The sequence below is a fragment of the Rhea pennata genome, chromosome 6 (genome assembly GCF_028389875.1).
Source record: "Rhea pennata isolate bPtePen1 chromosome 6, bPtePen1.pri, whole genome shotgun sequence".
NCBI lineage: Eukaryota > Metazoa > Chordata > Aves > Rheiformes > Rheidae > Rhea > Rhea pennata.
Window position 1 is genome coordinate 38,668,098 of NC_084668.1, and position 15,577 is coordinate 38,683,674.

Sequence of the window (15,577 nt, forward strand, 5' to 3'; positions counted from 1 at the left end):
TATTTTAGGCATATTGCTGTTGCCAATTCAAAAATAAACTGAGCCTTCAGGATGAGGGTGTGATAGGGGTCATGTTTTCCATTATGTCCTGGTGTGCTATGTAATGCAAACTGGGAACAGGTAACACATTTTGGGTATAGTGTCAGCAGGGATTTTCTGGCCATAGCTCTGTCCCAGTGAGTAGGTGCTAAAGTGATGGCAAAGACCATAGCTAGTGGAGTGGAGTGTAATTATCATTTGAGTTATGTCTCAGTGGTAGGTGACTTCAGACACGTGGGTACGATGGAAAAAGCAGAGAGCACTTTCGTCCTCCTCTGCTTTGATGATCAGCAGCAGGCTGGCCAGCCACTACTTTCAATATTTTGTGAGGATGGGGAAATACTGATTCACATTGGTTCTGCTTGTTTATATCTTATCCTGTTGCAGTTTTTAGGAGCATAGTCTAAAAAGGATTAAAAAAAAAAAAAAGTGTTTTAATCAGCTGGACCTCCAAGAGTGTGTGAAAATAATTCTGGTTTTACACAAGTCGGTCATGTTTGGCTGTTTTCTTTGGTAGAAGCAGGAACTCATCTACATAGCAAAGATTTTAAATTCTTATGAGCATAGGAAGCGTCACTGCTTGTACAATCAATACAAAATCAGAGTCATCTTTAGACACTGCCCTGCATTAACTTAATCTCACAGCTGTGCGTTCCACATAAGATAGAAGTGATACAGGATATAATCTCGCCTGTCTCTTCTTTTGCAGCTTGGCTTTACATCTCCGAAAAAACATCGTAGCCACCGGCAGCGATGACTGCCTCTGGAAAACGTGGGCCTTCCCTAGCGGGATCGTCATCGTGACCGGTGAAGGTCACGCTGATTGGCTTTCCGGCTGCTGCTTGCATCCGAGGTTAGTGTAAACAGTACCCGGTGCTGGCACTAATCCCTGCTGGGGAGTGCTTGTTTGCTCTTTCTTTGCTCACTGGCCTGCTTTGATGACTTTCTAGTCTCCGTGTAACCTCGCGCTCTCTGCTGAATTTCCAAATGCGCAGATAAACGTTCTTCTGGCTTTCTGCGTGTTGACTTAAGATTGATTGCTTTTAGTATTTTGTACATCTTAAACTTTGTCCACGTGCCGCTGCACATAATGAGGAGTAATAAGCTTTTTAGGTCTAGCTGTATTAATTTTCGCTGCGTTCGTGCACTGTGACAAACATGGCCCCATTATTAATAATAGAGAAAAGATGATTTCTTGTATTAAGCATTATTTGTCCTGTGACTAAGAGTGTTCGAGCTACCTAGAGAGAGTAAGAATGTGAGCTTTCCTTCTCTCTCTTTATAAAGATTTGAAGCTGAACTAATAAATGAAAATGAACATTTAGAATTAGAAATAAACATTTTGATTACAAGGGTTGTGGAAATAGGCCAAATAGGTAGCAGATTTCATGGTCATTCTGCTGAGAAATAGAATGCTGTTTTACTCTGAGGGGGGAAAAAAGATTTCCATTTAAGACTGGGTTTCTGTGTGTTCAAATGATTTTGCATCAGATTTGTGAGGCTGCAGCTGTAATAGAGCTCTGTACTGTTGATATAATGAGGCCTGCCAGGCAACTCACCTGAGGTTTGCTTATAGGTAGAGCATCATTAAGCCTCCAACTTTGTGATTTCATTGTATTTATTTTATGAAGCAATGTTATCTCTTTCTTTCAGGAAAAGGAAAAGAACTCTAGCTAATTTTGAAGCTCTTCCTGGTTTCTGATGCTGTAATGAGTTAGCAAATGTGCGCCACAATCCTCTAAAGACACACAAAAAAATCTCCTCCTCCTTTTCAAAACCTCAAGACCATATAGGAATACTTTTGAGGATGGAATTTATCATGCACATACTCTTCATCTTGTATTTTTTTCTCCTATGAAACATAGGTGTTTTGGTAGATGCTGATGTTCCGCAGTAATCCTTTCTTCATGGGCATTCCCTTAGAAAATTGTGTATAGAGGAGGCCAGAGTGATATTTGACTTAGATAATTACATATGAAACAATTAGGAAGAAGGGGGAAATGGCAGTCGCAGCTCCTTATTTTAAGGAAACGGGAATATTTTTTCTATTACTGACCAACAGGTTGCACTGAATTTGCGAGTGTGCTGGACATCCTGAGTCTGACTTGCCGATAAACAGAATGATGCCTTACCTCTTACCTCTCAGGAATATAAAACCCATCATGGGAAAGAAAGGAAATACAATTAGAAGAGCATGTTATCATTTGTAAAGCTTCTGGGCACGCTAATCAGATTTCGATAATGCTTTGTTACCATGACACCCGCTGACTCAGAGACTCAAAACTATTTTCTCATTAGTCTTTGACCAGAATACAGTCCTTTCAATAAGCTTTCCTATTTCTCATTCAATTATTGAAATTAAAATGAGTTGAGGTACATCATTATTCACTTGCGGTAGAAATCGACTCCTGCTGAATGCTGCGGGGTGATTCAAAAACACTGCTGTTACAAGATTGCCTTCTGGGTCTTTTATTTTTTTGGTGGTGGTTGTTTTTCTGTTTTTTAGTGAAGGGATTTCTGTATGTCAGGTGCTCTGGGAGTGAAAATAATGAAATGCAAATGGAGAGTTCTCCAAAAAGTTTTCTGGAGTCAAATGTAGATGGCCTTTGTTTTAGCCTTGCTTTCATGACCTAAAAGGTGATTCATCTAAAAGGTGAAAAGAGAGATACTGTTGCGACTGGGCTATTAAACTGTGGTCCAGATACCGGTGTAAAATTCCTACTCAATTTTTTTCCTTTTTGCTTGTGCTTAAATCATTTAATCTTTTTGCTGCATTTCCCCATTTGCAAAAATCATGTTCAGAACCCTCTGCAACCCTCTGGTTCGTCTCCTCTGTTTAGTCTGAAGAGTTCTTCTTATACGTCCCTGCTGTACCTGCCAGACAGAGATGCTATGCAGCTTGTAATGCTGATTAAATCTGAGTCATTTGTATTGTTTAATAATATTACAACAAGAAGCAAAATGGTCTGTTTTTTAAGGAGTATACATGAAGTCTTAAAGCTGTGAATGCTTATTTTTAATGATAAGATGGCTTTGCTACGAGCAGGAAAGAAAATCAATACCTTGGTGCCACAGTACCCAAATTTTTCTTGTCGAATCTTCTGCGAGGGGACGTGTCCTCCTCGCACAACAGCGGCTCGCGGGACAGGAGACGGAGGGAGAACAGAACTGACTCTGTTGTCTGAGGGGAACAGCGCATCGCCGCTGTGATGCTCTGCGCAGATCTGAGAGGAGAATTTTGCCTGAAGCTTTTCAAATAAAAGTAAAACTTGAAACGGGTCCTGTCGTCTACAGAGCAAGGCGGCCAGAAGGAAGGAGGGGAGCAGCGCTTCCTTTTTGAAGCTCAGGTGACAACCAGTCAAATTTCAAAACTAAACACAATTTTTACTTCTGCCCGGTCCCAGAATGAGGTGAGAAGGTTCGTGCTGCGCCTTTAGGAACCATGTCCTAAAGACATTAAGATGTTTCGGCACATGTACCATATTTAGTTTTGTATTGCTAGCCTTTCTCGACGGTTAAAGAATCAAGCCACACCACAGAGGCATGGGTGCTTGTTAATGACCTATAATATCCCTGAGAACAGTAAAATAGTCTTTTCTTGCTCAGCCCATGTGTTGTATCATCCTTAATAATATGTTCCTAAATATTAATCAAGTAAACTCTTCCAAAATGTTGTAAAAGTTTCAGGCAAACGTTGTTTGAGTCTGGAGTACAGTGAACTTCTGTTCTTCTACACTTCTCCACACCTCCTGAATTGAAAAGATGTGCGAAGTTCGCGCACTGAAAATTATGTAAAAATTACCCTGAAAATTGTTGTCTCTTTTGAAATGTCCTTTTCACCTCAGGCAGAAGTGAGATTGCTTATATTCTTTGGCATGCTGTTTCAGCTCTCAGAGTTGCTGAGGAAAGGAATCAAAACTGTTGACAGTTTATTATACCAAAATTACTTCAGAGAGAAGTAATTGGAAGACATGAAAATGTGGTAGCAAGACTCCATCTGACTGGAAGCGATTTCTTCATTCTATGAAAACTTTTCAAAGTTCAAAAAAAGAAATTTCCTTATCGGAGCTGAAAAGTCGGGATAAACTGAGAAACCGAAACGAATGCCAGTTCAGGTAGATTCATGGTTTTATTTTTAACATGATTTTATTTTTACCAGATTTTATTTTTATCATCATTTGAGCTTGTGAAGAAACTATCCGCAGATCTATGTGTACATATATATACATGTGTGTTTGTATATATATAAAATATCTATATATTTATGCACATATTTGTATACATATTTACGCACAGATGTGAAAAGAGAAACAAGACCAGCCACCGAGCTCAATAGATCAGTAATCCAAAAATGGAAGGAGGACATGGAGAAACCTCTGAAGGAGCTGTGGGGGAGAGGGGCAGAATTCAGGAGGGGAGGAAGCCTCGGAAAGAAAGGGAGTAGACTGTTTCAAGACAACCGTGATCAGTTGTTCAGAGTTAACTGGCCGAACCTAACGCTGCTTATTGCTTGCAGCATCCCAGAGGGGCTTGTGCTTGGAGAACCCAGGGAAATGTTGAGGCCCCAAAATCAGATTTGACAGCTTGGTGGGCGGACGTACAAATCCAGAATTACGTGGTGGACGTGCTTTTGTAGCTCGAGAGCCTGTGGGGCTTTGACTGTTGGTGAATTATGACCAAGGGGAGCGTTCTTGCTTTTTCCTTGCCCACTTCTGCAGCTGCTGATGCCCTATAGGGTGAGCTGGTGAGAAACCTTCTGTTACTGGTAGCTGCTGGTGCATCAATCCACACCGCTTTTCTTGGCACTGACAGTGCTCTTGTATATCATTTCTAGAGAAACAGCTATAGGGTATGTAGAGGGGTAGCAAATATAGTCCTCCTGCTATTTCAGTAATTCCTGGTATTGATCTTAAACATATTTTCATTTCTATGAGAAGGTGTAGAAACAGGGATTATCTATGACACCATCTTATTCAGTATGTTGACTTGGAAGTGTGGATGCTGCAGTTATTTGTTGGAACTAGGGAGACTTTCAGATCAAAGAGCTGCTGTTACGGTTATGATTCCTGGATCTGCAAAATGTCATTACAAACTAATGCCTTTAGTTCAACACAGCGGCATTTGTACATAAGCTGTAAATAAACATCAAGTTGTGCGGTTTGACCTTGCTCTTGGAAGCTCTTACTAATCTTCATAGACCTTTACATACCCTTTTGCAGCTCTTCAAAAAGTCTGTTGACACAGAGACCTGGAGAAGTTCAGAATCAGTGGTTTTAAAGAATTGGTTTTGGTTATCACCTAGCCGTTAGAGCAGCTGGCCAGCAGACGTGCAGGAAGAACAAGATGTCCCAGAGATGTGTTCTGACAGATTAGGGAACTCTTGAATTCATTATGTTCAACAGAAACACAGAATGGTTTCATGGCCAATCGCTTTTTTAAAATGTAGAGTGTTGCTAACGGTGTCTTTTGACTTGAGACTAAAGGAGGCTAAAGCAATGCAAAGACTAATCTTTGTTCTTGGCTGTGGGATGTAGATAGACATGGGAGAGGGCTTGAAACCTCATTGCCCCGTGCAGTTTCACAGGGGTCGTTTACACTAGGAGCTTTGTATTCAAAAGAACATCAAGATCGGCCAGGCAAAGCTCCTCATTGTAAGCCTAAAAGAAACAGGGAGGAAGAAGAAAAGTGACAGCTTTCACCCTTCCTCTCTGGCCACCAAACCAAGCAGAATGATGATCCTCTTGGTGAAAGGGTCTCTGAGACTACTTTTTTATGAACGGTACCTAAAGAGTGATCTTCAGACGACTTTTTCTGCTAGTTTTTCAGTCCTAAACGTTGAGTTCCGCATCATACGGTAAACAAGGCTGAGACTTAGACGTCGGCTGTAAGTATTACCGTAGGAAAGAGTTGTAAGGCTCGTGTTAATGGTGAGGATCTGTTTTCTGTCAGTGGAATAGAATTACTCTGATTTGTGCCCAGAGAGAGGCTAGGGAGTAATAAGGATTTTGAAACCTAATTCAGGGTTCACTGCAGACACAGATAAATTTATGTTACTATTGATGGTTATTAAAGGAATGCAAGGTGCCTGGTACCTTTTACTTAGGACTTTTGAAAAGCATTTGTATTGCAAAGGCATAATGATTTAATTTCTTGGCAAATCTTTGATTCTCACAGTTCAACAAGGCCTTAAGTTACCAGATTACGTACCAAATTTGACAATGGTTGGAAACTTCTTTTGATTGGCATGATTAATTTTCAGTTATCTAACTGGTTTTAAATGCCACTTTGTATTTAGCAAAGTAGGTGTTTATTAAAATGCTTTTTTCCAACTGAGCTAATGCAGAAAGTGCCAAGCCAAAAAGTTGCAGTCGTTCTTCAAAGAAAAAAAATGTTTCAGAAGTCTTAATACTATATGCTGTAGAGCTGATGTAACCATCAACTTGGTGTTTATGAATATAGTAGTTTTAATTTCACAAGTAGATTTATTCATTTCAAAGTCTTTGGCAAGTTTCGGACTTGTTACATGAGAAAACATCGTTCATATGACATCATTCTCTCCCGGGCCGGCAAAGCCTACTGTTTTTGTGAACGTTGTGGAGTGGGTGGGCATTAAATCTCCTTCGGGATTCTCAATCTCATTATTTTTTATAAATAAAAAGCCTCTGCTGGACAAAGGAATAAATCACATATAAATGAAATATGAGAGATTACATGAGAAGCTGGGCTTTTGCTTAGACTAATCCAATATCTTTGGCCAAACATCTCAATGTCAAAGGCTTTATAAGTATTCTGCAGGATCAGTCTGGCAAAAAGAAATCAATAAGCAGGTAATGGACTTGATTAAAATTTTTTCCTCTTCCATCCACCCTCGCAAGCCGAATGTTTCTACCTATACTAATTTGCTCTGGTGCATGTAACCTGGTTATTCTCTGTGGTTTTCTGGGATGTGTATGCATGATATGTTTTATATCATTTTGAAGAGTGAGGTGATAGTTGTTGGAGAGAATCTGTTTAAAAAAAAAAACAAAAAAAACAACAGAATGCAGGTGGTACTTGTTTTTTCTTTGGAGAGGTCAGTCCTGAGGCGTGCCTCTGCAAAACGCAGGAGGATGACGACTACTGCTTTCCACTGTATTCTGCCTTGGACGTCGACGTACTGCGTTTATGTGTTGCTGCTACGCACTTGGATCCTGGGGAGTTTCTTTGCTCTAAAGTAGTACAGTTTGCCATTTAAAAAAAAAAAAGAAAAAGAAAAAAAGAAGTTACTGTTGGCAGGATTTTGTTTGGACTTGCCACAACTTTTTCCTCTTTTAAACAAATCTTGTGGTTCTCAGAAGTGTCCTTGAAAACTAAATGCTTTGCAGGACAAAGTTCAAAACGCGATTGCCTTCTCTTATGTCAGGAACCTTAAAAGTCTATCATTATATTGATTTTAAAAAGCAAACAACATGCAGTTGTGTAGCGCAGCTGCTGAACAGGCTTTGCTTTTCATCGGGACTGACTGTTCTCGAATGAAAAGCTCCCTTGGGCTTCTCCTTTTGGCTGGTGGGAATATTGGCCCCTCCGAGTTAGCGCGATTCACTAATAATATCGCTGTTACAGTAACTCAGCAAACGGCAGGAGAGGGAAACGCCGACGACGGCTCAAGAGAGGAAGGGGGAAACTAGCTGATGGAAGCAGCAGCCGCTCGACTGAGCAACGGAAATGTGTATCGCAAATAATTGCCCGAAGAAAACGTGTTGTGATAAAATACTGCCCTGGAGTTAGTCACACAACTGACTCGACAGGCTTATTTTCAAAAAGCAGTGATTGAAAACCTATTGAAAATTTGAGTACAGCTAATACGTAGTAGGAAACCTTTGCAGCATTAAACTACAGTGTTTGAAGACCAAAGATCAGCTGAAGTATAGCAGAGGGCAAAGAAAAGAGTTTGGGGCTGGCTGCTTCCAAAGCAGGTTACCCGGTCCCGCGAAATCCCGGCGAAAGGGGTCCCGACGCCGGCGGGCGCGCGGCCTCAAACGGCGCCAACGGCGGGTTTCTTCGGGAGCTCCTGCCGGGCCCTGGCGGTTTCTTCCAGCTGATCTGCACCCTGTGCATTTGCCGTCTGCTGCTCCAGAGGAACTAATGCTGTTTTTAACTCAGGAATTTGTTACTGCCCCATCGCAAGAAGGAAGCTTCTTTAAAGCCACCTTCTTAAATCATCATACTCGCAGAGTGTGGCTTTAAATAGCTTTGAGGCTCTAAGGGGGGAAAAAAAAAAGATAGCTAGTCTTTATAAGGTTATTATTTAAATGGTGGTTTAGCTATTTTATCTTTCTAATAACATCATTTAAATATGCTTTTCTACATGGTAAATAATTTTCAAATGTACTGAATACCTGCCTTATGTAGAGTTCTCCTTATTTTTAAATGATTATATCTTGCCTACCATGTTAATAAAAATAAATATTCTATTAACATGTGAGCTTTAGATCTGCAAACAGGCATATTTAATATTGGGAGCATTAAATCAGTTTAATTGCATTGGTGAAAGGCATTGTGATTACCTTGATTGGTTTCATAAGCAGGTATCAAGTTTAATCATGCTCTTTACAACAGAAGTTTATTCGGTTATTCAGATCCACTTAATATTTTGATATGAATGTTTAGACTCTTAGAAAATAAAGAGGATATTTTTTGATCAGCTGTGTGGGTAATTAGAGCTGGTGTAGAACAGAACAGAATTTAGCTGAAAGAAATAAAATATTCTCTATATAATAACTTATGGTAGAAATAGGGAGGCGGAAGATGCAATTGAAATATCTTTTATAGAGTACCAATAAAATACTATGCTTTTAAACCTATTTGTTCAGCTTCAGTGAAGCCATGAATATGCTCAGTGAAAGTTTTATAGAAATCGGCCTAATCTTCCCAGAGTTCTTGGGTTTTCAATCTTCCACATCACCTTGATTTTCAGTTTATGCTGCTCCTAGTACAGCTGCTGCCTGGTAGTTGCCAGAAGTAATTCACTCTCACAGATGTCAAGTCATCTGTTTTTGCCAGGGGGGAAAGGATGACGTTCTCGCTCACTGCGGAGGTTTGGGGTGGTTTAGGTTCTCTTCTAGCTCCCTGTTTTGGGTGGGAGGTTAGAAGAATTAGAGAGGCAGCTGCCTTCTCGCTTGGGCTGCTCACAGCGTTGGTCTGCTCCTGCCTTTTGGCCGAGCGTGTCCCTCTTGCTCTAGTCAGAGCTGTTGCATGTGTCAGAACATCTCTTTTAATAGAAGCTTCTCTGCGTTATGTTTCTTAGCAATTATAATCTTGATGCCTTTAACGTTCTTGGTTCGTTATTGTTTTCTTCTGTGCAATAAAGGCAATTGTTTTGTCCCTGAAGTCTGCTGCAAGGGTTTTGCGTGAAGGAGGTAGAGAGAGATCTATGTTTGTTAAATTGTTAAAATGCGCATTTCCTAAAGTGCAGCAGTTAAAATAACAAACATTCATGCTGGGGTTGACTAGAGAATGGCAATTCAATTGTGAGGCAATTCGTAAGATTGGAATTGGAATAAACCCAAAACATTCAGAATGCTTTTACGAAAGCTGAACTGCATGGAGATGTCCATTGTCAAGGTAGAAGCCCTAGCAAGAAGTTTTTATAGGAATTTCACACGTATTTATTTTTAAGCTTCTGGAAGGTAAGGGATTTTTGTCGGTGTGAATGGCCTGTTGGTTAATCTCTGGGTTCAAATCTCTGTTTTACCATACAGTTGCAGTGGCACAACTGGAGGAGATGACCAGCTGTGAAAGGGCGCGTAGGGATTTCTTCACTGCCTTTGCCGTTGAAGGGCATGGGTGTAAGTCTGTTCTCTGTGTTGGGGGAGCGTATATAAAATGGATGGGGAATAGAGAGGAAAAAATGTGGTATGCATGGATATATGTCCAGGCTTTGGATCGGCTCCGAGAGTTGTTGGGGTTTCTTTTGGTTTTCTTGTTTTTTCTCCTTTCTGTAGCCATCAGGTTTGAGAGCGTGTGGCTTTGTAACTGGAAACTCAGTTCTCATGGAAAGCCTTGTATCAGAGGGCAGATGATTATCCTAAATTTGGTGTGCTGCTTTCTCTTGTGCATGCCTGGGTTCAGCTCTCACTTTCCTCCTCTATTCTCACACTTCAAAGTGTTAGTGATCTCTCAATCTACTGACTAACCCCCTGCCTTTGGCTATCGTCATGTCCCACGGGCACGGCTCCGTAAGATCAACAGTCGCCCATAAGAGCGCTGTCCAATGTGTTTTCTTGAGCTTTACTAACAACAGATTGCTACGTAGTGTGACTTAAATATTTTTCCAGGTGTCTGGGCAATGCTCAAATCCCAGTGCAGAACTTCTTCACACACTATGAGCTCTCTATGCACTCACTGAACACACTGTGCATATAAATATACGGTTTAATAATGATGCTTTGTACAAATATGCAAATGGGATTAATGGATGTGGTTTGTTACTAGCTACTGATTGAGATTGGACACCAGCGGACAACCATTTGGGGATGGTAATGGATTTGAGATGACTCATCCATAACTTCAGCTTTCAGAGGAACGGTGATACAGGATGATCACTGTTAATATAGATCATAAATCTGTTCTGTACATGGAATTCATGTATCTGAACTCCTTCCAAAACATATTTTTCCTTACTTCAACAGCCCTTCACTAACATTTGAGGCTTTGGAGTCACTCCAATAGAGGGAAGAAGGACACAAGCTGGATGGGTTGGGTGCTGAGATTAAGCATTCCGTACTACTATTAATGTGCTGTTTAATGCACATTATGCATATTGATTTGTATTATGCATAGATTTATGTGGCTAAATACACTCGTTTATTTTAAAAATGTAACAGTGTCTAGGGAGAGTTTAACTTACATTTACATTGTTTGAGGGAAAATACTGGAATGGTATAGTATAGATGCCATTTCTGGAAAATATGGTAGTTTTGCAACGCTTATTCAAAATATTTAACTTGGAGCCCCTGCATTGTCTAACATCTGCTGTCCTGCTGACATGCATTTTGTTAAATCTAATTTCTAAATACATCAACTAGTTTATCGTTTGTCTTTTCATTTTTATTCCTTACTTGTGACGTGCTTCCAAAACTTTCGGAGGAGGAATTTTGCACGCACTGAAAACTTGCTTTTCTACCTTCTAACTTATTTTAAAAACTCATTTAGCTACTCTTAATTATATGACGTTGGAAGACAGCTAACTCTATTATTAAACTGTGGTCTCTATAGATTGTAAACTGAATTGGAATAATCTGCTACCTTGTGGCCATTACAAAAATCATCATGATGACCCCAAATGCAGAACTGCAGACTACATGTAGATCTGGCCCAAACCCTTGAAATAAAAGGGTAATTCTGCCCTGGGATAGAGAAGCACTACTGGAAGAGCAGTGGGAGGCACACCACATGAGATGGATTTTTGTGCATGTGGTTAGATAAGCCAGTTTTTCTCACTGGTACTCAGTTTAGAAAGGGAAAATGCTGTAAAATATAGAGGACTTGCTTGGCTGAGACTTCTTTCTTAGCTGCTTGAATCCATTTCTCTGAAAATTCATATAGTATCCTGGGAATCTTTTTGGTAGTAGCAGCATATCGTTTTTAAATTACTGCAGCCATGAAATTTTCACTTCTGAAGTGTACCGTAGCCTCGAGGAAGTTTTAATAAACAAGATGAGCTTCATTAAAACAAAATAATCACTGCTTTTATGGTGCTTAATCCTAGTGCCTGCCTCATCCAGAAGTTGTGGCAGTGCCATGCCAAAAGGATGTTTTCTCCCCCTTGCCCCTAATAGCCAGGTGGGCTGATAGGGGAAGACAATTATCCTGTCTTGGGTCAATATATAGACATAACCATATTATAAAAAGATCTAGCAATTGGATAATGTAGGATGAAAAATTACCCTGAATTTGCACTTGGCGTTCTATGCGTTGGTGGTTTTCTAAAGATTTCTGGCGGGCAGTTTTTGTGTCACAGACACTCCAGGACTTTGCAGGACAGCTGCATTTTTCTTTTCAGACAAAAAGCCGTGCACCTGCATACTGTCCACCAGGTAAGGGTTACTGCCATGCTTCCTGGCCTTGAAACCTCTTACTTGGTTTATAGAATGTCAGTTCATGATTGATTTTGCATCTTTGAAATTTAATTATTTTTTTTGCTTGGTCTTGGTGATAAATGAGAAAAGAAAAGATGTTTCTGGTTTTCTACTTTCTGAGTATGCTGGCATTCACCTTCTGTATAATGACTTCCTATGACTATCAATAAAACAGGATAAGATTAGGTTTAAGATTATTTTGAAGGATGTAACATATTACAATTAGAGCATAGACTGTATCTTGGACACGTGCAGTCCATAAGGATAACGAAGGCAACACCCCAAATGAACCATAGGCATCAAAAAACACTAGGGGTTTCAGTAAGAAATGTCTCTGTAAATAGTTTATGTGACTCGGAGTTCTTGCAACAAGCCAAAGTGAACTGCGTTCCAGATTTGTCTGAATGTATTCCAAGCCTGTCTGAAGGGTACAAAATTTTTTGGAAACCTAATCCTCGCTGCTATCTGCTGAGCATTGTGGTCTAAAAAAGACTTAAGAACGTAAGCATGGCTGCACGCACCAAGTTCTTCTAGACTCTTACCCTGTCTCCAGCAGCGAGCAACAGTAGCTGCCTAGGAAAAGGCGTTTGTAGCATTTTTGTCCTAGTACCCTCCTAGACTCTAGTTTTTATCTCAAAAGGTTTCTTGAGCCAGACATGGTTTCCCTGTAAACCCTTGATTCATTCTTCTTCCAGGAGTTTGTCCTGTCTTCCTTTGGGCCCATACAGAGCTGCTCCTTGCTAAAGGATGCTGTGAGGTCTCCTGCTTGGTGTGGGAATGTCATCTGTTCCTTATTGAGCTTTTTTATTTTTTTTTTCTTCCTTCCTCCTGTGGGAACCTGTTTTGACCTAACCTTTTCTAAGTTCATCTGGATTTTCACCTGCTCTTTTTGGTGAGAAGCAAATGAGTCCATGGCAAAAACATGCCATGGCAAAGGAAGATGATGATAAAAAAAAAAAAAAATAAATAAATAAAAAAAAAAAAGAATTAGGAGGACTGTAGAGCTGAACTGATGTTTGGCATTTTCATCCTTTGCATTATCTTTTTAGCACTGAATGAGAAAAGAATGTTTCTGAAGAGTGATCTCTTGTGACTTAAGGTATGGACCCTAATGGTAAATATGCATTTTTATAAGTGTGATTGTCTGGGTCACTCTTTTTAGCCTTATTTCTAAGGAAGCAGTTGTTTACCTGTTTGAGTGCCTCTTCTTTCCTCCCTATGCCTCTTTTGTACATATTCCCTATAACCTCTCTTCTGCTCTCTAGTGACTTTTAACCTGAAGGCTAATTCTAACAACGTTTGAAAGACAGTTGCAAGTCTGAAAGATCTACGAATTCCTAAGATACGTATTTTTAATTGGCAGATGAACAGCAGAGAGAGACTGTCTTTGGGAAAGGTGGACAGAAATGCCACTGTGGTGTGTTTTGCCTGGCAGCCACCAGCTAGCAGTTAGGAAGAGTCCCCTGAGGTCCGTTTATCATGCGGCAACTCTTTCCTTTGCGAAGGAACCAGCTATGCACAGGACATTGGGTTACCTTCTTTATCCTTCCTCTTTTGCTGACATTTAATGTCAGTAAAATTAAAACCGGCTTTAACAGTATTTGTAGTTTTTCCATTGGGTTTTGCTGCTCTTAGGGCCTGCCTGCTTTGATACAGCAAATAATGCAGCAGCTTAAAGGACTTCACTTGAGAATAATTGCATCAATAGAAGTAAATTAAAGAGGTATTTCTTCCACTTGTTTAGCATTGATTTTAAAACACTTTTCAGTTGTCGTGGTTAAAACTGTTAATTCTGTAATGTTTTAGATAGCACGTTTTAGACTATAAGTTCAAAATATGTTGTTGGCTTGATGTTAATGTTGCACTGCTAAGCTCCGGTCAAACATTACCCACTGCTGCAGATATTTTAGGAGACAGAACTTGAACGCAAGTTGTGTTTGGTTTAGCGTGCTCTTGTTTGGAGAGCCAATATTTGTCAGCACCGAGTATAAAGCTTTGCTCGCTTTCTTTTGATGTAGACCGTTCTTGTCTCGGGCAAGGAACCGCATCTTTGTGTGTTTGCAGAACACCAGGCATGTCCGCAGCTCTGTATAAATAATATGTGGAAATGCTGGTGGCACAGGTGTTGCCACATTCGCTTAGTGCCACGTAGGATACACTAACAAAAGCGTTGCCTTATTTCCTGCGCTGTCCCTGGTAACTGCTGAAACTAAGCTCTTGTTCCTGTGATTAACTCTTAAGATGAGACATGCAGGGCAGAGAAGTCTGACAATTACTGACCAAATAGGAGAGAAAGAAAATGCTCAATTCCTCCAGCAGTACTCAGGATAAAGCTGATCAAGGATGACGTTCAGTGGTTATGAAAAGAGATCACATCAGTCACGGAGATGAGACTTGGAAAGAGGGATGTCCCACGCAGCTAGATCCTAAATAACATAAAGGGCTTTGCCGGATATTTTGGCTGATAGAAAATGATAGCCAAGGTGGATTTTGAAGGATTGGGTCTGCGGTCCTGCTTGACAACTGACGTTATGAAGTAGAATACGCTACTAGCCGTACTGTCTGCATCATCTTCAGCGGTAACCTGAGTAACGCCCTCTGGAGCATCTCCGCGTTCAGCTCTAACTGGGAATTCTGTCATCCAGAAGCACCTGAAAGAGGTGGGATGTCTGAAGGTGCTGTTAGTAGTGTATTTGATAGATTTACAGGGTGACACCATCAGTGTGGCTGTTGCCTTCGTTTGACTGATATTTCTTTAGGGTAGTCAGCTGAATTGTAGAATAACTCTGTGCCAAAGGAGTGACTTTGTCACTGAATATGACCCATAATGTTTACAGCTCAATAATAATAGTGAAATATTTCAGTGAGGATGACGCAGCTGGAAGAAGGAGGAATATATAACGAAAGGCAAGTTGTGTTCTTATTGCATTCATGGAGACTTGAGAAGTTAATGCTCTATCTGCTTTTGAGGAGCATGGAATTAACATTTCCAAAGTTCTTTGCAGCCTAATGGTTTATAGAAAGGCAGATTTACAGCATCAGTCAGGAATGCCTGATACCAGTTGAAGGGTAGACCTGTACCTTTTTTTAGTGTTAAGGAAAAAGATATATCCCTTGAAGCATAAGGGATATAGATATCCTGAAGAGAGTCTTGATCTTCTAGAAATTCTAAGTTTAAAAAAATAAATAAATAAAAATAAAACCTCAAAGCAAATAAGACCAGGGAAAACCAAATAATCTGGCCCATATGTCATTGTACCATACTACATGAGCGTAATGCCATTCGCTTTAAAAGATGAGCAGCATCAAACTTCTAAAAGTTGGCAGAGTCATTTGAATGCGTTTGAATTGAAAGAAGACAATAGGATTTTATGTTGTTTTTCTCACCCAATATGTTGTCTATTTTTTTGATTTGTGTT

At 40.2% G+C, this 15,577-nt stretch overlaps 1 protein-coding gene across 1 annotated transcript in view; it reads left to right on the forward strand.

Moving 5' to 3' along the window:
- SPAG16 (sperm associated antigen 16) overlaps positions 1-15,577 on the forward strand; it is a 270,139-nt gene that overhangs the window by 195,975 nt on the left and 58,587 nt on the right. Inside the window, exon 12 of the mRNA XM_062579355.1 lies at positions 749-892. Coding sequence (XP_062435339.1) covers positions 749-892 — 144 coding nt within the window. The remainder of the gene's footprint in view (positions 1-748; positions 893-15,577) is intronic.